The 22,855-nt window shown below is 40.8% G+C and overlaps 1 protein-coding gene and 1 long non-coding RNA gene across 13 annotated transcripts in view; one reads left to right on the top strand and one right to left on the bottom strand.

The window, feature by feature from the left end:
- Positions 1-13,123, bottom strand: part of INO80D (INO80 complex subunit D) — a 59,816-nt gene extending 46,693 nt beyond the window's left edge. For 6 of the 12 annotated variants that reach the window (XR_012588185.1, XM_074593469.1, XM_074593463.1 and 3 more), the window contains exons 1-4: positions 12,724-13,123; positions 11,260-11,329; positions 3,495-3,590; positions 3,143-3,389 (exon numbers count right to left, since the gene is read on the bottom strand). Coding sequence is in view for 11 of the 12 variants with exons in the window: in XM_074593469.1 (XP_074449570.1) it covers positions 3,143-3,360 (218 nt within the window). In the remaining variant the exon portion in view is untranslated. Of the gene's footprint in view, positions 1-3,142; positions 3,390-3,494; positions 3,591-5,962; positions 6,141-7,776; positions 7,849-11,259; positions 11,330-12,533; positions 12,676-12,723 lie in introns of those variants that run through there. The other 6 variants (XM_074593464.1, XM_074593468.1, XM_074593472.1 and 3 more) reach the window with 4 other exon arrangements.
- Positions 13,073-21,209, top strand: LOC141745945 (uncharacterized). The gene is made up of 3 exons (XR_012588186.1): positions 13,073-13,340; positions 13,519-13,610; positions 20,215-21,209. It is a non-coding gene; the product is annotated as an uncharacterized LOC141745945 (long non-coding RNA).
- Positions 21,210-22,855: the final 1,646 nt, after the last annotated feature.

The raw sequence follows: 22,855 nt of genomic DNA, 5'->3' as shown, positions 1-22,855 counted from the left end.
CCAAATTGGCTTTTTAGTTGGCCCTGGCCCAAACTGGCTCTGACTTTACGGGGTGCTGCAGAGCCTGGTGCAGACATTAACTGACTCTGCTGGACCCAGTCTATAACCAGTGAGTTAAGGCAATAAACTCTTTGGATCAGATGTAACGCATAACTGGGAAGACTGGAATAGCATCTGCAAGCAGCACAGTCCCTTTTTCACATGGCTCTGAGCATGAAACCCGTTAGGGTCAAGCTGGCCCTACAAGAGCCAATTCTGATGCGCCTGTCTTGGTGGCACAATTTGTCATTTCTATAACTTGACTGCGATTTATTCTCAGCTGACAGTATCACACTAACTATCTAATACAGGTTTTGCTCCCTTCCTTACTCAGTGCCAAAGGCACTTACTCTGTGCAGGTGAGGTCAAATGCAGTCAGCACATATGGTAAGAGCAGTGGGTTGATACCCATTAAAACTATCGTAACATGAAGCACACAAAAGGTGATGGGCTCTGAAGGCTTCAGCTGGACAGTTTCCCACACCACTGGGAGGGTAAGAATCCAGACAGCAAGGTTTTCCACCTACAACTGCATTCTGCTTCCCAGTACATCCCAAACTGGTATCAAGTTCTGCCACTTATTTAAGGGAAGATCCAAATAAACTGGACAGCGTCTTGCATATTAACAAAATATTTGAATATTCTCTTGAAAGAGGAGAATTAGAGACAAAATGGTGTTTAACCCAGGTAAATTGTAATAACCATTACTTAATTTTGAAGTTGAACTTCATTATCTATGTGTGTATTTGGATAAGAAAGAATTAGGAGATATATTCAGAGGAAATACAGCTACAGAACCCATTTCTGTATCATCCCGTACATATTCTTTAAAAAAAACAAGATAGTGAAAAGAGAAACTAGGCTTCAAATAAGGCAATGAAGTCATGCACTATTAATAGATTTAATTTGTAGAGTGTTAATGGTTAATAAGAAATCTAATAATATGGCAGTGTATTAAACATCTTTGTGGCTGGTAGCATCTCATTTGTCTGGGGTCAAGTGATAATTTTTTTTAATTATCTGTGGACAGACTATGAAGCTTTTGGCATATAATGCATGCATCCTGTTAAAACATTTTATCTTTAAAATTATATAAGAAGATAGCTGTCAGAACATCATACAGCCTGCTTCTGATCATGTACAGTTACATGTCTAAAACTGTGACAAAATGACCATCTGACAGTAATTTTGTACACAGAAAATTAAAAGCTACAAGTGAAGAACTCAGACGTAGCAAACATCTTTATATCAAACGGAGTGTGAAAAAAGTCTCCTAAGAAACAGATACAGGTTTGCTTGCCAAAAAAAAAAAAGTTTAGAGCAGGCACAGTCTTATCACTAGCATTCATTAAATTTTATTGTTAAAATTAAACTCTGCCCTGAGAGGGAGTCTTTTAAAATATTCTTTCAAACTATCACATCCTCTCATTTGAAATTAAAAGTTTATTTTCTCCTTCAGACACCTGCTGTCCTCTTCAAGTACTGTAATGTGACACTCGACATGCAATTGAATTATTCTAATATAACATACACCAGATGTCATGACCACACTTCACTTTAACTTGAGAAAAATCAAAAAGAACAAAGTGTGAACTCAATTCAAGGTGTAAAGAAAAATCTTAAATTCCATGGGAACATATGAGACCTAAAAAAGTGTCATTAAGTACTATTATTTCTATTGTTTTTAAGTATGACCCCTGGTAAACTGCAACTCTGGCTCAGTCAGCTCTTGCATCTGAAATTACAGCATACCATTCGCACTAACAATTTCCATGATCATTTCTGCAAGCTTATTTCCAAAGAGCCTCAATTGTACAGTAGCAAAGAAACATTCACCGACTGTCAAATTACAGCTTAAAGTTATTCATCTTGTGCCATTTGAGCATTTGCCCTACAGCTTTTGACAAACATTCATGGTTTTTTCTCACTTCATCAGTCTCCTCAACTGAAATGGCAGGTGAAGTGCAAGTTAATTTAGAGCACAGTCCAACTGTTGTTTCAGACAAGAGAGGGAGCTGTGAGCTGAGAAGGAAGTTATATGTATGGCACAGTGGGAACACTGCTAACAATGCAAAAGGTTAGTGAATGGCAGCTAATAACATGAAAGGTCAGCAAACAGTCGTTTAATTCTTTTTTGGCATATTTTGTTTATATTTTACGTTACAAAAATCATTTCTAACAGAACAAGCCTCAGATAGTTAACACACACATTACTTTAATGCTGTGTTACTGGCAAAACCTGCAACAATGACTCCAAAAAATTAAAGTCATATATACCTGGCAGCCAAGATTAGACAAATTCTGCTATTTCAGCCCAGGCAACACCAATGAGATTGGTGTTCAGGAAGTCTTAAAGAGCAAGGAAGAATGTCCTTATGTTTACAGTACAGGCTGCAATTCAGGAAATCTGGTTTGAATTACCAGCTCTCCACAACTTCAAGCATTATCTCTTGCAAGGCATTTAATACCTGGGCACCTTGGGCATCTTCATTCAAGCAGGGAGGGGGAGAGAAAGGGGGGAAGCAAAGAAGAAGGGGAGTGGACAGCACTTTCCAAGCTGGCTCATCTGTTATCAAGTAATATTTATTTTATTCCAGTAATACAAAGCTACATATCACTATCAAATCACAAACACTTAATTGTAATTCTGAATCCATCCCTATGTGTTACTGCTCTCTAAGCCCAGAAGGTATGCATTTTCAACTGTTGGTCCTGAAAAAAGTAGACAGAAGCATGCTTTGGGCACAGCTGGCCAAACAAGCAGGCCATTTTAAGAGCATGTACTGTAAGAGACAAAGCAAATTAATTATAACAGCAGGTATTGTGTAGCAGGTTTGATCCACGGTTTATAGTGAATTTGAGAAAAGCAATGAACTCTCCTGTAAACTTCCTTGGAAATAAGTTACTGCCCCCTTTCTAAGTACTTGACTCACACAGAAAACAAAGTTTACTGGTCTTAAAACAAAACCCTCAAAGGAACATCCTGGAATTCAGTCCACTCAGGCCAGTTCCTCCCTCATCCTGAAACCATGCAGTGTCTTAAAAGAAAACTCATGACTGTCCCAGCCACTTCCCACTTTGCCGATGGGTAACCACAACTCACCTACGGTCCTCAGATTTGGGGATGGGGTTGGTGCAGCGTTGGCTGTTATACTTGGCCACATATTCACATTGCTTGAAGGGGGCAGTCTTGTCCTCCAGAACGTGTCTGATACAGAAGGCGTAGCCGTTAAGTCGCCTCTGCTTGCACAGTTTGGGGCTATATGAGCACAAGGGCTTATTGTCAACCTCAGAGAAGTGTATGTGTTTGCCTTCATACATCACGTGACTCTATTCCTTGTGAACATCAGCTGAAAGAACCAAAATATTAAGATAAATTACATAAGAAAAAAAAATGCATTCAGTTCTACATTGTGTGTTTCGTTTTGGCAGGAAAGAGGGACCCAGAACAATACCTGATTTTAAATCTTCTGTACCATATCAATGTTAAGAGAGAGCCCCAAGGACACCACTATCCTGGAATGATGATGAATCAAGATGAAGCAGATTGTCTAAGGAAAATATCAAAAAGGTCAAAGTCAGTCAGAATAAAATAGATATTATTACTGCTTAATAAGTAAGTGGACAGATGTAGCCACTAAACCTATGGTTCAGCTAGCATCCAATAAGCCAAGTCCACTAGCACACCAGTTTTCAATCAGTAGTCACAGATCTTTGGAAACCATGAAAAGAAATTATTGGGGGGGGGGAATTCTACTGCCACCACATTTAAACTTATTAAACAGAACTCCACTCATCTACCAGAAAGTGATTAGAAGCTACAAGTTAGAAAAGGTTAAGTGTCAGATTAGATCACTTGCTTTCAGGAATCAAGCTGAATGATGATTAACCCATTTGATTGCAGAGGTTTTGCTGCAAGTACCTTTGCTTACAAAAATGCTGATGACTATCCTTGCTCTGCAAAATTTTAATTTCATCAGGCAGCAAGAAAGCTTTTTTTTTTTTTTAAAAAAAAAAAAAAAAGACAAACACTTTCTTTACCACACCTGATGAACAGTCTTCAGATCTTGTAAATGCCCACAGCTTCTGCAGACATCAATATGCAGTCCTTCCTGAGGTCATCATGGTTCTTCAGAGCTTTTCCTACCTTACTGTACTTATTTTAAGTAAATGTGGGTATTAATAATGTCAGAGGCTGTACTCCCATTGATGCCAGAAGGGCTGAAATGTCATTTCAGCAAGAGGCTGGGTTTTTTGCCTCCCTAAAGTAGATTCCTACAGTGCAACAAAATAACAAATCCATGCAATCATAAGGTACTTTTTCATTTCCTAACACTATGGAGTCTTTGGCAATCATCTTTTAAAATAAAAAATAATTAAAAAAAAAAAAAGAATCCCAAAAAACCCTCCACCCCAAAGCAGCTTCAAATAAAACTAACAGTACACACATTCTGCAGCTGCTCTGCTACACCCAGCTTAGCCTGCAAAAAGCCGCTTTTATTCAGAAAGGCCATCCTGAAGCACTGGAATAAACTCTTTTGAACATGGCATATTCAGTACACAGTTCAGTTTCGTACGTGTAATATACCAAGCAAAAGAATGTACATAGGGGTGATATTCAGGAAATATGTAATAAATTAGAGACATGTGACTAATGTACAGATTACCACCTCAATCAACTTACTTGTTCCCAAGGCCCAAAATGTAAGAACATGACTGCGAAGAGGGAGCCTACACAGACTTTGTAGGAAAGATGCAGTTTCCACTTGTGAAGGTACAAGCCTTCACTTCCCGCTGTACAAAAGCACCTTGAGAAAATGACAAGTACTATGGCACTGGGGGATCTAGAAAAGCAACTTTAAGTCACTGGGGCAAAACAAAACACCCTATCACACCTCTAAGAGTAAACTCCACAAACCAGGCCTCTCATTAGCTATAGAAGCAAGACAAGAGACTACTAAAAATTTAAAACGCACACTTAAAATTCTTGAAACAGTTGTATATGCACGTGTGCAGCATGCACAGCATACAGAATGGAGCCACACGCTACAAAAATGTAACTAGCACAAGTGACCTGATTAATCATTTGACAATAATAAGGATCATTTCGTATTTCCTCTTTATACACATAGTTCCCTTTCCATGCACATACACAAGCGCACGCACCCCCAGGGGCAGGGGCCTCACGTTTTGTTTACACCGGCTAGCCCACAACACAAGCAGGCACACTTAATCCAGTTCCAATCACCTTTCCCAACTTCTGTCAATGCATGGAAGCACATGAAAGTACAGAGTACATAATATACATATTTGAAACTAATCATTGGAGTATGACCCTTCACAATGCATCCATCCTAAGAACAAAAAAGTTCATTTTCAGACACCTTTGCTAAGGCAGATACTGACATACACTTTAGTATTATCCAGCAACAATGTGAAAAAAAACCATAAATCCCACGGCGACATGCCCGATACGGGAATTGTGACCTGGGTTCGGGTCCCATACATTTGAGAGACAGCCTCCTCCTTTACTATGGCAGCAAAAGTAATCAAATGAGTCTTAACTAATTGCATCTCATACAGACAATGAAGATGGCAGAAAGCCTTTTGCTCTGGAGTTTGTTTCTCCCAACAGTTAACCAAAGCTTGTATTTGGTGGCATACTGGAGACGATGAAAAACTTGAAAGAACAAGTGCATCTTGCAGCTTGGGTGACTCACATGTTGCTCTCTATTTCTTTCTGGTTTATTTACCACCTTCTTTTAAGTTACTACTATCATGCTTTGCAGAGTTTTTTGACAGATCAATGACCTTCTCCTTTGTACAACCCAGCAACATTTCTTTTCCAAAGGTTATCAAGCAACAGACCAAAGAAAACCGTTCTGAGGAACTCTTTCCAAAGTAAACAGCGAGAAATGCATACCTGGTGTGCCTCCGTTAAGCTTCTGTAAAGAAACTGCTCCACAGTTCCCAGCCACTATAATCCTGTATTTATTCTTGTGCCCTCAGTCTTATTTTTGGATTTAACTCATAATTAAGTCTTATTTTTGCATTTAACTTGACTGTGTCAAGGCAGGCATAGTATTTTACTTCTCACTTGTCTGAAAGATACAGGGCACAAGTACAACGCCATATGAAACATTTAAGAAAAATACTGACAATAATCCTCAGGAAAATCAATGAGCTTGAACTGGAATTTTTGGGTCTACATGTCTGCTAAGAGAAGCTCATGCAAATATAACCATGTTAAAAATCACAGTAGGAATCAATTAGTGCAACTACAGTGCAACAAACAAAAAGAAAGCTACTATACCTAGCAGCCAATGTTATATAAAAAAAAAACCTACAGCAACTGTCTCAAACTTGCAATTATATGTTTATCAGACTCCCCAAAAGACAGTGGCACTATGTTAATACACTACCATGATCAGAGACTATAGTTGCACTTAATCTAAAAAGAGCTTTTTCTTTTTACTTCCATAGCATACCATATATAGATATAAAAATAACAAAGACTTAAATCTATTGATTCTAATTTAATCTGATGCAGTATTTTATTTTGAACAAAATATACTGGAGTTCTTAACAGAGCTTTTTGCTGCTACATAAAAAGTAGCACAAGCATGGAATAGGCAGACGTCACTTAACTGAAGAGAACTGAAACTACACTTAGCTAAATAGTGGGTGGGGGAGAAATTATTTTTGTCCCACAGGATTCAGTAAGAGATGACGGAAACATGGACTTCCCCTGGAAAAGTCAAATGCTTAAGCAGCTGTACTTCACTGCAAAAATATCAGGACCAAAACTTTCTGGAAGCTGTTTTGGGTTTTGCATCTACACTCTACATTGAAGCTGTAGAAAGGTTCAACAGAAACATAATTTATGCCTGCATATGCTCAAACCAGTTTTAGACAAAACCCATGAATGAGAAACAGAGGCTGCTTCTTGAGGAACCTAGATTTTCCTTAAACGACTGCTTTTAAATAAAATATTTTGAGCTAGTCAGAAGCAACAGGGCAAAGAACAAAAGAGAATCCAAACGCGTGTGCCATTGCCAAATGATCTAAGATATGACTGAGGTTTAAAAAAATCATGGTAGGGGATAAGGTGAACATAGAATGGTCGTATACCATATTACACAATATTAGAACTAGGGATAGTAAGAGATTGACTCATAACGTATTAAAGAAATCTTCGTTTTTACTACTCACGGGTAGTAAGCTGCTGGAACTTGCTGTCACAGGAAGCTATGGAAGCAGACAGTATCATCAGGTTCAAAAAGACAATAGAAAAGTTCATAGACAATGGGGAGATAAAGTGATGTACCTGCTAGCACACTTAATTTAACAAATATGGATAGTGGAGGAGTAAGAGAAGAAAACACTAAAAAGTGGCTGGGCTTTCAGGCTCTTCCTAAATAGCATCACTTACTCCTACTGCCCAAGACAGAACACTAGGTTGGATCGAGCCCTAATCTGAACCAGCTGGGTATTTCTTTACATTCTTAAGAGGTTACCACTAACACTGGCAATTTGATAACACATTCATTTCTCCCCTTCTCCCATTTTTAATTCCTAAGCAGTTGACTGGAAGAAAATCTCCTCCCTCTGGTGAAAGCTCTGTCTGGACATGTGAAGAGCAACAAACTTAGCAGCCCAGCAAGGCTTCAGAGCAAGGACAGGCATGACACAGCGCAAAGCCACACTCTGCAACATCACCACTTCAAGCAGAGCTACCTGTCCTGCTGAGCGCAGCCACACTCGTCTTGTGGTGGTCCGCAAGACAACAGAAAGTGGTTTGCAAAGTGACTGTAAAAAGAGAAATTAAAGACTTAAAATACACACAGGTACACACCTGCGCAACCGTCAGCACCTGCTGTCAGGCATAGGAAGAAGCCAGCTCTCAACTGCTTTTAGTACTGGCAAGCAGGCATAATCAGTTCCCTCGCAGCGCACATCAGCCCCAAGATGACAAAGCTGTAGCCCTGCACTCCACATGCCCTCTCCCAAAACAGTTAAAACAGTCCTTCAGAGTGGCTGGGAAACAGTGTAGCAGCAAACTTTGGGGGGGAATCTCTGCTGGACCATACTGAGTATCAGCATTATGTCATTTGGTAACCTGACATCATCTGTAGCCTAAAGAGAAGTTAATGGTCTAGTCACTATTAGAAAGCCTAAAGCATTACAGTCCCAAAACTCAATCAGTAATTTTGAGAAAACACCATGCTGAAAATATTAAACTATTTTAAATCACGTGAGCTGGATACATTCTTAAATGTACGCTCAGAACTTGACATTCAATGTACGTAAGACCCTTTTAGGCAATGGAATCCCAAATGCATTGTAAATTGCAAGGCAATTATATGTCAGTGGTTAAAAGATGTATAATTAAGAGGACTGAGCTCAGAGCTTCACACATTGCATCCAAACAAAAGCCACGATTAAAGAGGTCTTAACTGTGTTGTTTTGCATTTGCTAATGCTAGCACAGATTTCATGTGAAATTGCCTGGTGTGTTCATGACATCTCACAGACAAGGTACAATCATCTAAATATGCTTCTAAAACCATCAGCTTGGGGCCCAGAAGTGGAACATGGATCTCCAAGAACCTCGGCTTTTCCACAAATAGGATAAATAGTAGGTTTTTTGATTCCTCAACTTGACCAAAACAGAACAATTCCCACCGTTGCCGCTGTCTGACCCTTTTGTTGAGACTAACAGTAAATACATAGATTTTAAGATGTTTGGGCAACATGGAATTTCATCCGCTCAGAGATGAACAGAGTCCGTAAAATTTATTGCAAGAAGAAACGCATTTAAAGCTACCTTACAGTAAAACCTTTCAGTGAGTATTAGTAAAAAACATATTATTAGAGAGAAGGCAAAAACATTCCTTTGTTCTGTTTCATACTAAGAAACTTTAGGCAACTAGTACCTCTCTGTGAAGTGTTCTGTTCTATCAAGAGAAGCTGCACCACATCTAATTGTGGTCAACATCAACACCACAAAGTTGTAACTTCTGTCCCCGTTCTGTGATCTAACCATAACTTTGGCTTAGTTCTGGTCATTTAACAGCTCAATTCTCTACTATGCTCAGCTACCGAACCAAGTCTGCTGTAATTTTGGAAACAAGAGTCTTTTTGTTAGTAAAAGCATCCAAATTGAGACAGAAAACACTGGGAAGCAACCAAAGTCAACTACAAGAGCTCCTACAGTGAACACTTTTATTAATTAGAGTACAATCCTTACTCAAGAAGGCCTCTGAAGAGCCCTGCACAAGTCAAGGTACTGCATATGCATGCAAGTCTCCTGACAGATCAAGGCACTTAACATGTTAAGATCTTACTGGACATTTTAGTTGGAATCATAGTTTGGACTACTTTTTTTTCATATGTTAAAATCTGTCTAGGAAGACAGAAGCAGCAACATTGTCCTCATTCTGCCTTTTTAGAAAGCTTATTACTTCAACTCTGCAAAAAAGCAGTTTATTATTGCATAAGGATGTCTGATATATTAACAGAAAAGCAGCCGTATATTTTAGGCAATACTGGTAATACAGATTATGCTTCAGAATAAAATGCAATACACATAGGATTAAATTTAAGTATTATTCCTAATAATAGCTAGAGAACTTACAGACTTGTAACAAGTTTCAATCAACAGCAGAAAACATAACTAAGAGGAGGGAAAATAAATTTTTGTTCCAAAACTGAACAGGTTCTTCTTTTTATTTTCCTACACAAAATTAACTTAATTAGGAATTTTAATTTCAGCTGATTCACTCATCTGATAAATAGTACCTTAAAGAAGACATGATAAAGACAGCCCAAAGCCTAAAAAACAACAAATGTTTAAGACTCCAGGAATTTTAGAAACTTCAAAGGATTTCTAAAGGGAAAAATGTTAAGTAGGAAGATTCGTAACTGTTGCTAAGAGCACATTCCTATAGATTTCAATAAAATAATTTCCTGAACATGGCTATTCCTGACCTAAGGTTCAAGACGGGCTCTGTATCTTTGGAAGTCTTTTGGATAAGGATTTCTCTATTTGAGCAGAAGGTCTCAGGCCCCAGTTCTGCAGTCACATCCTCACAGGCAGATTCTCATGCTTGCACAGAAGCACGCCTATTTCAGAGTGGGTATAAACAGGCCCAGGTTTTGCCAGGGCGAGCGGGGCTGCAGAAAGACGGCCTTCAGATGCAGCAACAAATGGAACATTTAGGCCATTGCAACATTGCAGAAATGCACTTTAAAACGTTATCTCAAAATATCAAAACCACGATCCTGAGAGAAAGCAGAGACTAAACGTACCACAGCATACCTTGCATCTATACTCGAATGAAAAAAAGGCTGCAAGTCCAAGTCTTTTTTTTATTCAAATAACAAATAACCTGTACTTGCATATGAGGTTAAACAAAATACCTTTGGTACCTAAATACCAAAATACATAGAGCTTAACCAAAATACCTAAAAGCAGCCTTTTAGCAGTTATAAGCTATCAAAATTTCAATATGGTATTACAACAAATTTGTACCTCCTGAGGATTTACCATACACCGTGAGAACACGGTACATGCAACTCTGTAGGACCAGGCCCTACGTACAAATTCATTCGCTCATCATAAAAATATTGAAACATCAAAATAAGTCCCACTAAGTAAATTTTGGGTTGCTTTCTGCGGGCAATTTAGCTTTACAATTAATAAAACTTGTCTGATGTACGTATAGATTACAAACAAATCACCTAAGAGGCTGAAGATGGCTGTGAAAATGTCACCGGGTTGTAAGTGACAGCTTCATACAACACGAGCGCTGCGGTTCAGCAATCAGCAGCGGTACCTGGTGGGTACGACCTCAGCGTGGAACGGTGCCAGCACAGGGGTGCCCACAGCCGAGGGCACTCAACTACAGGGGAGCCATGCGTTGCCCTAAATTTGCCAATTTGCTTTTTAAGTCTACCCATCCTCAAAAATTGAGAGCAGCCTTAAAATAAACCTTTGTCGCACGTTGTTAAGTAACAAAGTTAGAACTAACTATAGATCTACATATTTTAATCAGACGGTATAATGTAAGGCTTTAAGGTAAGCATTACTGTCATTTCCAAAATTCATTTGAGGTTACCTGTACAAAGCCATTAATTAACATTTTGAGCTAAAAAACGTACTAAGGAAGATTTGACCAAAACTAGACACCTCCCACATTAGAAACTGGAGCTATTTCACCTGTGCGGGGTGAAGCGCGTTGGTGGGTTTTCCAGTGGACTCACTTCACAACTACCAGACGTTCTTTTCCCTGAAAAAAAAAAAAAGGATCCTTTCATTTTCAGGCCTGGGGGCAGCGGCACCTCGCAGGCAGCCCCCGCCCCAGTGGGATCCCGGCCCGCGGGGACAGCTAGGGTCCCCCAGCGGGGTCAAGAGAGGAGGCCAGGGCCCAAGTCCAGACACGGCCCTTGCTGAGGCGATCCCTTCCCCTGGCTGCGGGGCCAGCGGTCTGTTGCCCCCGTCCCGCTGATGCCAACAGGCCCTGTGACAGCCGGGGTGGCTGAGGGACCCCGGCCCGGGGCCGGCGGGGCTGAGGTGGCTGCCAGCCCCGGTACACGGCAGGGCGCGAAGGCGAGGGCGAGGCAGCCCCTCGCCCCTGTCCCTCGCTTCCAGCTTCGGGGGCCGGGCAGAGGCCCCCGTGTGCCGGCAGCTTACCGGGGGTGAGCGGGGGGGGGATAGCACTCTGACGGCCTCCCCGCACCCCCAAAACCGTCCCCCCACCTCCTCCCAAAAAGTTGTGAGGCGAATCAGCTCACCGCCGGCCCGCTCCAGGGGGGACGCCGGCGGGGGGGGTGGGGGGGGAACGGGTCGGGCGGGGGGGGTGGGGGGGGTCCGCGGCCGCCTCCCGGGGCGCCCCCGCCCCGCCGGGCCCCGTCCCTACGGCCGCGGGCGCGGGTCGAGCGGCGGTAGCGATGGGGGGGTGGGGGGGGAAGCACCCTAAAAACGCCGCGAAACTTTCCAGGCCGCGGCCGGCGCGGCCCCGCACGCCCCGCGGGACCGGCACCGCCTCCGCCGCCGCGGCGGCCCCGGACCGGGCTGGGGGAGGGGGGCGCCCCCCCCAACCCCCCAGCCACCGCCACCGCCTCTCATTAAAAGTCGTTTCGGCAAATTAATGCCGCCCCCAGCCACCCCCCCATCCCCCTCCGTCCCGCGGCCCCCCTCGCCCTGCCGCCCCGCGCGGAGGTGGGGGGGGGAAGCGGCCCCGTCCGAGGCGCCCCCGCCGCCTCCCCCCAGCCGCCAAGCTCCGGCGGTGGCGGGGCTCGGCCCGCTTTGGGCCCGGGGCCCGGCGCGGGGGGCCCGGCGGGGCGGGGAGCGGAGCGGAGCTGCTGGGCCGCGCCGCGCTGAGGCCTAGCGCCCCCCCGCCCCCGTTCTCCCCCGCCGCCCTTCACCTCCCAGGCAAAGGCGCCAGGGCGCCGCGCCCCGACCCTCCCGCTGGGCCCCGGCGACCGTCTCACCTCCCTCCGGCGCTCATCTCGGCGCCCGAAGGGCTCAAAAACCCCCCCGGCTCCCCTCACCCCCCGCTGCGGCCTACACCGCCCCGGCCGATCCCCGGCCTCGAGTAGCCCGCCTCCCCACCCGCCCTGCACGCTTCGCACCGCCTGCCGCGCTACGCGAGCCCGGGGATGCAGGCCGGGCCTGGCTTACCTTTCCAGCTGCTTTTTTTTTCTCCTCTCTCTCCTCTCCCCCCTTTCCCTCTGTTGGGCTGACAGATCAGAGTTTCCTCCCCAGCAGAGGGACTGGGAATGGGCTCGGGCTCTGTGCTGAGGAGCTGCTGCCCCCCTGGCTCTGAGAAGATCCTGCTTTTTGTGAGGAGGAAGCTTTGGGGGCTCTTTATTATTTTAAAACTACAAAGTGCTCAGAGGGTAGGTGATTATTAAGGGGAATCCCTGAATATATTCTCCAGCAAAGAAGGCAGGGCGCTGGGGCTGCTCAAGAAGAGAGCCAGCAGCCTCCTACAGCACCACTACAGGCACTGAGAGGACATAACATCAGAGAGCGGCTCCTCTGCCCTCCAAAACAACAACTTTCCTACCATCTTGGAGGTAGTAGAGAGGGAGAGAGGGAGGGGGAAAAAAAGTACAGAAGGTTTTTATAAAGTGTCAATTTAGGGGAGGGAGCCAAATGGCCAAAACCAAATTTTTTTATCATTTTTATGACTTCTTATTTTAAATAAAAATAATATACAAAGACATATGGAAGAAGAAATAATTTTCTTTATAACCTGTTAAGATCAGCTTTCTGGAAAAAAAAATTAAAAGGAGGTACGGTAAAAAATATATATTTTTAGTAACTTTGTTTTTCTTTTAAAAATTAAAAAATCGTATTTTTTGCTGTAATTTATAAAGTTGAAAACTTTTTTGTCGTTGTGTGATAGTTTTAAAATTAGTATGCAATTGTGAAAGTTAGTGTAACTTTTTTTTTTGGTACTCGTCCTCTCAGAACAGCTGAGATATTGATGTGGGATAGTTTGGTGTAACTGTACCATTGCGTCTTTCTCTCTGAAGGCATTGCAAGTAAAATGGAACGTACAGGTAGGAAAAAAAAAGGTATTTTTTTAATTTTAAATTTTAATTTTTTTTCTAGAGTAGGCCATGTAGATAAGCTATGAGAGATTTAATGCAAGTGAGTGGAACCTGTGATATATATCAGAGAAATTCTGCTTATCTGTCATAAATTTAGCATTGTCTGCCCTTCAGGATGAGATGTGAAAAAATAAAGCTGATAGCAAGAAATTTGGAGGCAATAGTTGAGTTTTGGTTTTAATGTTTTCAAAGCATCTTGCAGCCTTCTGAAATTTGTTTTGGTTCGTTTTAAGTTCTTGTTTTGATCTGGGAGCTTCGTTCCTGATATTTATGAATACTGTTATTCCTGACTTTTTACAAAGTTGAGAAATGCTATAAATTTACACTGCAATATATTGTAATATAAAATAGTCATCGTATTTTTCTTTGTTGCAGGTGTTTCTGTTAGATTGTAAAAAATACATGAAATGCTATCAAAACAATGTGAGATGCTATGGTGTATCTATAGGTGAAGACACTGATTGCTGTATTCAGCAGACCTATGATAATGTTTCTTGCAATAGGATTATGCACAGCCCTGTTCAGAGATGAACTGCAAAGATGCCTTTTTATTTGTCCCGAAGGAAGAGGAAATAATTAGGAAACTAATGAGCTATACATTAAAAAAAATATATCTAAGTTTTTTCCATTGTAAAAATTATTCAGGTGGTATACGCTAATTGAACTGCAGTCAGACTAAGGTCATATGAATGAAGGTATTGAATTACTTAGTATGTTATCAACTTCTCTCCCTCCTCTGTCAAATATGAAAGATGTTGTTTTAGCTCAGTTACTCTAATATGTTTTTTAAAAAAATTATTCCTGAATTTAGATACATTGCGTTTTCAAAACATAGTGAGTTTGCCTAGCTCACTAGTATAGTGAGCGTAGCTTGTGTGTTTCTAGTAGGTTTTTCATTTATATAAAGTAGCTTGAATTGAAGTATAATTAAAAGTCAGCTGGTCTTTGTGTCAAACTGTATTTTTTGTTCAGCAGGAATTTTTTTAAATTATGGTTAGTCTGCCTAGCACATTTTAATAATCCAAAGTGTTGCATTCTGTGGAGTTATTGCATAGGAGGTGTTTTTCTCTCTTAGGTTATTAATCCATTAAATGCATTATTCTGCTCTGACATTAGAAAATAAAAAAAAAATATCAAATATGTTGCTCCTATATTGTATTTTAAAAGATTTTGTATTTTGTATAGAAGTAGTGCAATAATTTGTGTACTTCATAATCTCACCAGTCATTATTGTGTGCTTTGGAGCATGAAGTATAATGATTCTTTTTGTAAGATATTTAAACAAAAAATACTTTTTATATTCTATATCTAAAATTCATTAAAGGAATGACGGGGATTACAAATGTTGGTCATATATGGGATGATTAAAAAAACCCCAACCTTTTGAAATTACAAATAAATTATCTCAATGGATTCAGAAATTCAACAAATGCAGCATAAACTAATATTTTCTTTTATTCTAAATAAATAAAGGACCAAATTCTCAGACTCCAGGTTTGCAAATGCTTGCAGGCCTGATTAATAATTCAGAAGTGTTGAAGAATTACTCAATACTTGCATAAAACTCTTACCAAGTCGGTAGGGTTTTGCTAGAGTACCGAATTCAAGTTTCTGCACTAAGTGATGTCTTGTATCTAGCACTATTAAACAAGAGAATTGCTCCTTTTAACTGTAATTCAGTAGTTCAGCATAATTGAACTACAATTCAAGTTAGTTCTCTTTATTGCACTATTAAGAAATCTTATTGTTTTAGGAAGAGACCTAAAGAGACTCAGTATAGACCATGAACAACTGGTCTACACTGAGTCCTTCCACGGTACTCTTGGGAATATCTGTACAGCACACTGAGGGATATCGTAGTATTTTTTTTAAGTGGGATGCAGATGATACAATGTGTTAGAGAAATGGCTAAGAGAGAACCTGAACACATAAATGATATTAAACCCTTTCTTTGGCTTATGTGCTTGACTTCACAGATACTGACTTTAATCGGATTACTTGCATGCCTAAATTTAAACACGCATCATAGGAGCATTACACGTTTTGGTGACATCCTGAGACCTACTTGATGTGTGTTAATTGCAAAGCCAGAAGCTTAATGCTAAGGAAAAGGAAAAACGTTTTGAGTCTAGTTTGGAATAGGAAAACTGAAATGGGATATTTTTTAGTGTCTTGTACAAAAAAAATTGAATCTTTTTAAGGAGGACAAAGTAAAGAGGAAAAATTCACTAGATCTTAGTTACATGGACTATTGTGTAATCATTCAACAGAGAAACTAAAATCTGTAAGTTATGGAGGGAGGAATTTATTTAACAGAACTTTGTTTATTTACCTGAGAGGATTAAAAGGATTTGCTTTACAGTAACTTACTAAAAAATGCAAATATTATTTTAATTGTTTAGCTGCCAAGAAAATGTTATACAGTAGCACCCTAAAGGAGCTAAGTCAGCTAATTTGAGTAATGCAGAATTAAAAAAAAAAGATTTTAAAAAAGATATATTTTTATGGACAAGACCCTTCTCTGAAGTTGGGAGATCTGTCATAGAGTAGAGCAGTACTCTGAAATTATGTTGGAGAACAAATTGGACGCCGAGACTCCTGTACAAGGATGGTGTGTAAACCCAAAGCAAGAAACATCCCTTGTACAACATGAAGAATTGTATTCTGGAAAGTCCATTTCTTCATTACGGAATAGGTCTGTCTGCCTTGACTTTTAAGTGGCCACATCCCTGGACCAACTGCTCCAGCCAGTAAACATATTGTATGCTTGAGCAGAGAGTGGTCAAAGACCACTAATGTTTCCTAAATCACTAGTTTCTGGCTAATGAGGCATACTTTGCTGATGTGTCTCACTGGTATTAATAGTGAGAAAGGGGTCAGTGACATAGTGAATAAGCTTTGTGAGTATAATAAAAATAATGGAATAGATGCTTTAGGTTGTATACTAGTTACTGGAGCAGGCTGCATCAATAAATGAACCTTGACTGTCTCCCAAGGTCATATGCACCCCAAGTGCAGACCTGAGGAATTTCTGGAGCATGACTTAGACTCTGTGCATGTGGTGAAGAGTCTGGGGTTTTCAGCAAATTTATTTAAAATGCAGGTGAATATTCTGAAGGGGAGGAACAACTCTTAAGTGTGTAGATGTTCATTATAGACTTCCGTATATAGAGCCACATTTGTTTAGAAGATCTCGTCTTTAGGTGTTTAAACACTGAAAAGGATGACAAATTAAACAACCAAAATCATGATTACATACATTCTTTTAAGCCATGTCTTGAGCAACAGTTTTATGTGGTGTTGGTTTATTTTATTGTGGTAGGTTCTGGGATCAAGCTAACCATTAAAGCCCAGCATATTAGCATTATTGAAAAATGCTTATTCTGATTTTTCAACAATTCTTTAACATGAAAATTTTATGGCAGTGGTTGTCTCTAGCATATCTGAATTTCAGTTACCCTGTCTGCTGCAGTAGTATGTATTTTATAACCAGCGTGCTTTTTGCCACTTTTCTGAACATCAGAGAGTCCTAATACTAAAAACATTGTCTACAGTCTGAGGATTTTTCTCTAGCAAATACACCCGAGTTATGGCATAAATCCAGCTGCTAAACTCCTTCAAAGCCATGCTTTAGTGCACTCCTGCGTGGCAGATAGCACAGCTGAAAGTATAGGGCAAACCATAAGTGGAACAGAGAAAGTTTACTTCATTTAAAGTCATAAATGCTAGCAAAGCAACACAAGGCACAGATGACTGGCCTTGTCTTCCTGAGTCTCAAGGCCTTCATTAAAGCTTATTGGAGCAATGGGAATTTTGCTGTGGATTTCAGTAGGAGTATCGTTGCAGAAGTATTTAACCAACTGGGAGCAGATGTATGCTAGCTATTGCATGATAATATAATTAATTGATAGTGAACTGTACTGAAAATAGTAATTAACTAAGACTTAACTAATCTGTTCTTCATTATCAATGTGTATTTTAATCTGCATTAAATAAAGGGTATTGTCTTCCTAAAGCTCAGCAAAGACAAAATAGTAAGACTATTAATTGTGGGAAGGTTGTCCAGAGTACATGACAGGCATCTGTGGAGACTCCTTTAAATAGAAGACAAATGAATGGAATAAACTGTCCCAGCAGAATGCTCTAATATAGTCCTATTTCACTAGGAAGCTCACTGTTAATTCGAAGTATAGTATTGTATTTTTACTATCTGCTTCTGTCTATTGATATTTCATTAACTGTAATTGTAGCATTTAAGAAGCTACACGCTTTATCACCAGTGCTTCTTTCTGCTATTAGTTCAGTTATTCATTTATATGCCGGTTAGGGTGGGTCTTGGTCATCACTGCAAATTGGAAAGATGAGAACTCCCACTCTGGACTAAATGAGGGATCTCTCAGCCTTTGGAGAGTAGCCAGTACAAGATGCTTCAAACAAAGGTGTGGAATATCCTGTGATGGATAATTCAGAAATGAAAAGCACGCAGGACAGGATTTTTCAAAAATAGTTGGAGTTGAGCTAACATCAAAGCATAAGGCTTAATTAGTGTTTAGGGTCATGAGATCCCAGTGGATTTTGGAAGTTATTTGTTATACACGAAGCTTTTTGCTCTTAGTATGTTTCTTTTTGATGTGTGGTTCTCATCTCTGATCCATTTCAAACATAGACACTGGTGTACAGAAGGTGACGAGAAGACATAAAATTATTTCTTTGAAATATTAGTTAAGTACATTCAAAAGGCAGTATTAGCATCAGAGTGGGGAGATGTCTACCCGCTATTACATCTCACTACACAAAGAGGCTGCTCAATCTCAGTAGGCCTCTCAGCGTTAGGTACTGTGAATGGGTGCTTGCATGTAGCCGGAGAAAAACATCTATTAACAGTGTTCAGCATAGCAGGCTTTGCTGATGGTGGAGTCACTCAGAGTTTGAATCATAAGGTTTTATACACGTTGCTTATGGCTCGCTCTTGGTGTCTCTGTTGTGCCCAGCTGTGGGGAGCTGGGGATAGCCAGGTACTTTGGGACACATTGCTGACATCATTCCATCAGCTAATATGTGTTACTGCAAAGTGTCTTTTGGATTAAACCTGACACAACAGAGAGGACCATGACTTGTACAAGCCCCCACACAGAGCAAAGGATTCAGTGGTTGTTTCTGAACAAGTTTTCCTTGTGACTTTCTGTAAATTTCAGTGTTTCAGTCCCAAAGGTACTTGTGCCCATTTAACATTTTATGAATAATAATAAATAATTATCTGTTAATATCTATTAATAAATTAATAAGAGGTTGCGGTTTGTGGGTTTGTTGGTTTTTTTTTAAATAGGAATTTTAAAACTGCTTCTCGAGCAAGGCAACTTCTCAGGTAACTCTGGGAGAACTTACCCCATAAAACATGTTCTTGCACTCCTGATAAAAAGCTTACTTCAGTTGCCAGTGAAGTCTTTAACTTTTAGGTGCTCCCCATAATTCTCTGCTTACTTATTGCTAATTTTTTTCCCACCATTGTACTCCCAATTAAGTCCTCTTCTATCACTTTGCTTATTAGCACTTTCTCTGTTCATGTCCTGTCAGTGCCTTGAAAGAGTCAGTCTTTCAGCCCTTCATCACTGAAGGTGATTTCATCTAATTGCATATTCAGAGGACAACACAACAAATGATTATTAAGAGACTGTCCTGTTTTGGGAGAGGATGTTTTGGCTCAGCCATTGTTTGGAGTATTTGATGAGGAGCTGGCGTGTGGGGACAGGGATGGAGATGAGGTTTTATTACCTTTTCTCTCTGGATTAAGGCCAACGCCAGGCTGCTGTTCTGCTTTTTCTTTAGCTCTATGAATCTGAGGTCCTTTTCTATCAGCTCCAACAGCAGTATCCAGCACATCCCTCAACCAGGCAGATACTGTCTTGCAAGAACCTATCAGCCTCAGAAGAGGAATTGATCCCAAGTCTTTTACTTCCTGGGGAAATGCTATAGACACTTCCTTTTCTGCTTTGAGCTACACTTCAAAATACATTAAAAAAAATGAGACAGTTACAACTATTTTTATGAATGGCCTAGTTTTGTTGGCTGTTTCAGAATCTTGCTGAGAACATAACTCAGTTTGACTTGACTTCCATTTGCGACTACATTGTCTGGTTTCTTTTTATTGAAGAATCTCACTAAATTGCCTAGGATTTAAAGCAGTCTCCCTCTGGAATTGTAGGGATGTACCCACAGGATGCTGGTGCTTCCAGGAAGGTGGCTATTGAACAGGGGTTTTAAAAAAACTTTTTGTTTTAAAATCGCAGCTCTAGACTTAGATGCTTAAATCTGCTTGCAGTATTTTGACAGAAATAGTTTGTTTCTCTTTAATCTGACTGATGGTGTTAACCTGGCCTAAACTTGCTTGAAAATACAAGTGCTTCATAGGGGGAAAGTAACGGAAGATGGGCGATCTGTACGATCGTAAACACTGTACTGTAGGACAGTACATGCTCAAGTGACTGCACATGGGGTGCTGGAAAACACAAACATCACACTAATTGTTGTTTAATCTTACGTGCTCGACAAGCAGAACATCCGCACTTAGATAACGCAGGCCTGTGATGGACTCAGGGGCATCTTACCGAACATGCCTGAGATTCCTGCCCTGCTGCTGAAGATCAAAGCACACTGAAAAACTCTGCTTGCTTGAACCTTTGAAATACAGGCGAGAACAGCAAGTCTGAGCTCTTGCTCTCTCACTAATAAGGACGCTCTCACTCCGCGGTGCCTGCGTCCCCTGCCTGCGTGCCTCTGCCCGGGCGCTGCTTCAGAGATCCCCCAGTCCGTGAGGTATCGAGATTAAATTTGTCTTTCATCCATTGTTTTGTGGTTGTTTCTGCATCCTGCCTGTGACGGCTCCCACAAGGGTTTTACCTTGAATTTACACACCCTTCTCCACTCCCCACAATCTTCTGCTGAAGACAAGACTACTTAAAGGCAAGGTTTAATCCAAGCCATGTTTGGGGTTAATTGTTTGGACGTAAGAGCTATGTTTACACAGTGCTGTGTTGAGAGAAGCAGATACTTAACGTCTAAACCCATCCATCTCCCAGACACATACCTGTTCTTTTTCGTGCTGTCTGCAGGCAGGAGGGTGCAGGAGGAAGCAAGATGAAAGTTACTGGACCACAACTGGCGATACAACCAATGAGAAATTCTGCCCGATGGCCGCCAGGTGGTACTAGGGCTGCATTTGGGGAAATAAATCTTCAGTTCTGGTCTTAGCTTTAAAATAAAGTACAATGAACCCCTGCCCGTGCCCCAACAGAGTCTGGATAAAGGCACCCACCAACATTGCATTTGGAGGTGAGCTGCATCATCAGAACTGACCGTTCAGGGAATCTATCAGGCTACTAAGCCCTTTAACAGCCAAGAACACCACTTTGAGCACGTTCATCTCCCATCATCCCCACTCTTCATTGCCGCCTTCTCAAAATGCTCTGCTCTAATCTGAGGTTGCCGCTTCAGAACCAGCAAGTACTAGTGCTAACTGTAAACTTTTTAAATAAATAGAACCAAATTGCATGCATAGCCCTGTCTCTAATTTCTGTTCTGATACTTTGCCCAGCCAACATCCCCTCCCTTCCTTTGCAGACCCCCACTATCCTTTTATTGCTAGCCGGTCAAAAGTCCACATGTGCACTGACTGTCCAGCCACCAGAGCAAACAGCAGAGATAAGGGAGGGGCTAGATTGTAAAAGTCAGTTGATAAGAATGCTAATTTAGAGTTCTCTTTACTATCAGTCAAATCTGAGGAGAGCCTTGTTGCTATTGTCAAGTTGGGTTGAAAAGTTCCATCCTTTGACTAGTTAGGTGGGAAAGAGGGTAGAAGCAGGACGAACAGCACCACATGTACTTCTTTTTTGTCTTTCAAGATAAGGGCTGAACGCTTTTTGAATAAAAATAAGGATCTCCTAAACACACTAACTGAAGGATGCAGAGCTTTCAATAAAACAAAAAGTAATCTGTGACAGAGCTCCCAGAGCTAAATAACGCTGTAACATTTAAGGCAAAAAAAAAATTTCTAAAGCTTTTGAACCTTTACAAATTTTGAAGTGAAGAAGAGATAACTGACTTGTTGCGCAGCTGAAATTATTCCTGTGTTTGTACAACATGGATTTTCAGGAAAAAAAATAAGGTTTTCATCCTAGGAACCTGAGAACCAAATGTTTTACTGAACATGGGATTCAGCTACACCCCTTCCTCTTAAACCTACCATCTGTGAGAAGAGCCAACTGCCTTGCTTTCAGCATATGTTCTCACACATATTCTTCTTTTGCTATGTCCCTGCCATAAACCCCTCCTCCTTCTCCTCCTCCTCCAGAAGTCATGTTTCACAAGGACAACGTGAAGGTTTTATGCTGTACTTGGTCACAGATGCAGACAAACTATGGGGTCCTCTGAACTGCCACATTAAAAACAGACTACAGTATTTCTAGATGTCCCATTAACATATATAGTAGTATCTTTGAATAAAGTGAATGGTTGTCTTTATTTTGTACCACCAAGAGAACTGACCCGTTGGTAACTGGAGGACAGCAGGCCGCGTCAAATAATGTACAATATTTAAGACACAGTCAGCTAGTGTCAGGACATTGGGCTAGACCAGGAAGAGTTTTCTTCCTGGGCAGAAGGAAAACAATTTTTAAAAAATTACTTGCTTGTTACTGAAAAATTTCAAACATGGAAGAAAAAATGAATTTATAAAGCTAAGGCTTCTATAGTAACAGTATTATTCTACACTGGAAAATGTAGCTTTTCCTCCTGCAAAAGTAACACTTTTTTTTTTTTAATAATAAAGTTGGAAGCGATGACTTTATGGTACTCTTCCTATTTGCATAGTTCCTGAAGAATTACTCTAAACCTGATTACCCTCGCAGCCTGTTGAAGAGGAAGCTATCCAAGCTATCCTTTTCCCAAACTTCCATTAACCAACATAATAGAGGAGAGATTTGCTGTTCTGAAGTAAATCTAAATCTTAAAAAAAAACCCAACGAAAAAACAGCATACACAATCCCTTCCCCCACTTTGCTATAAAGAGATCAGTGCAAGGAGAAACTATTCTGAGATTTTTTCTGTATTTGAACTAGTTTAGATAAAGGCCTTATCTTTTTGCTACATATTTTAAGCAGCTCAATATGAGGAAGATGTGCGAAAACTGCTTTTCTTTT

The sequence above is a fragment of the Larus michahellis genome, chromosome 7 (assembly GCF_964199755.1).
Source record: "Larus michahellis chromosome 7, bLarMic1.1, whole genome shotgun sequence".
Lineage (NCBI taxonomy): Eukaryota > Metazoa > Chordata > Aves > Charadriiformes > Laridae > Larus > Larus michahellis.
This window is presented reverse-complemented; position numbering and strand designations above follow the sequence as displayed.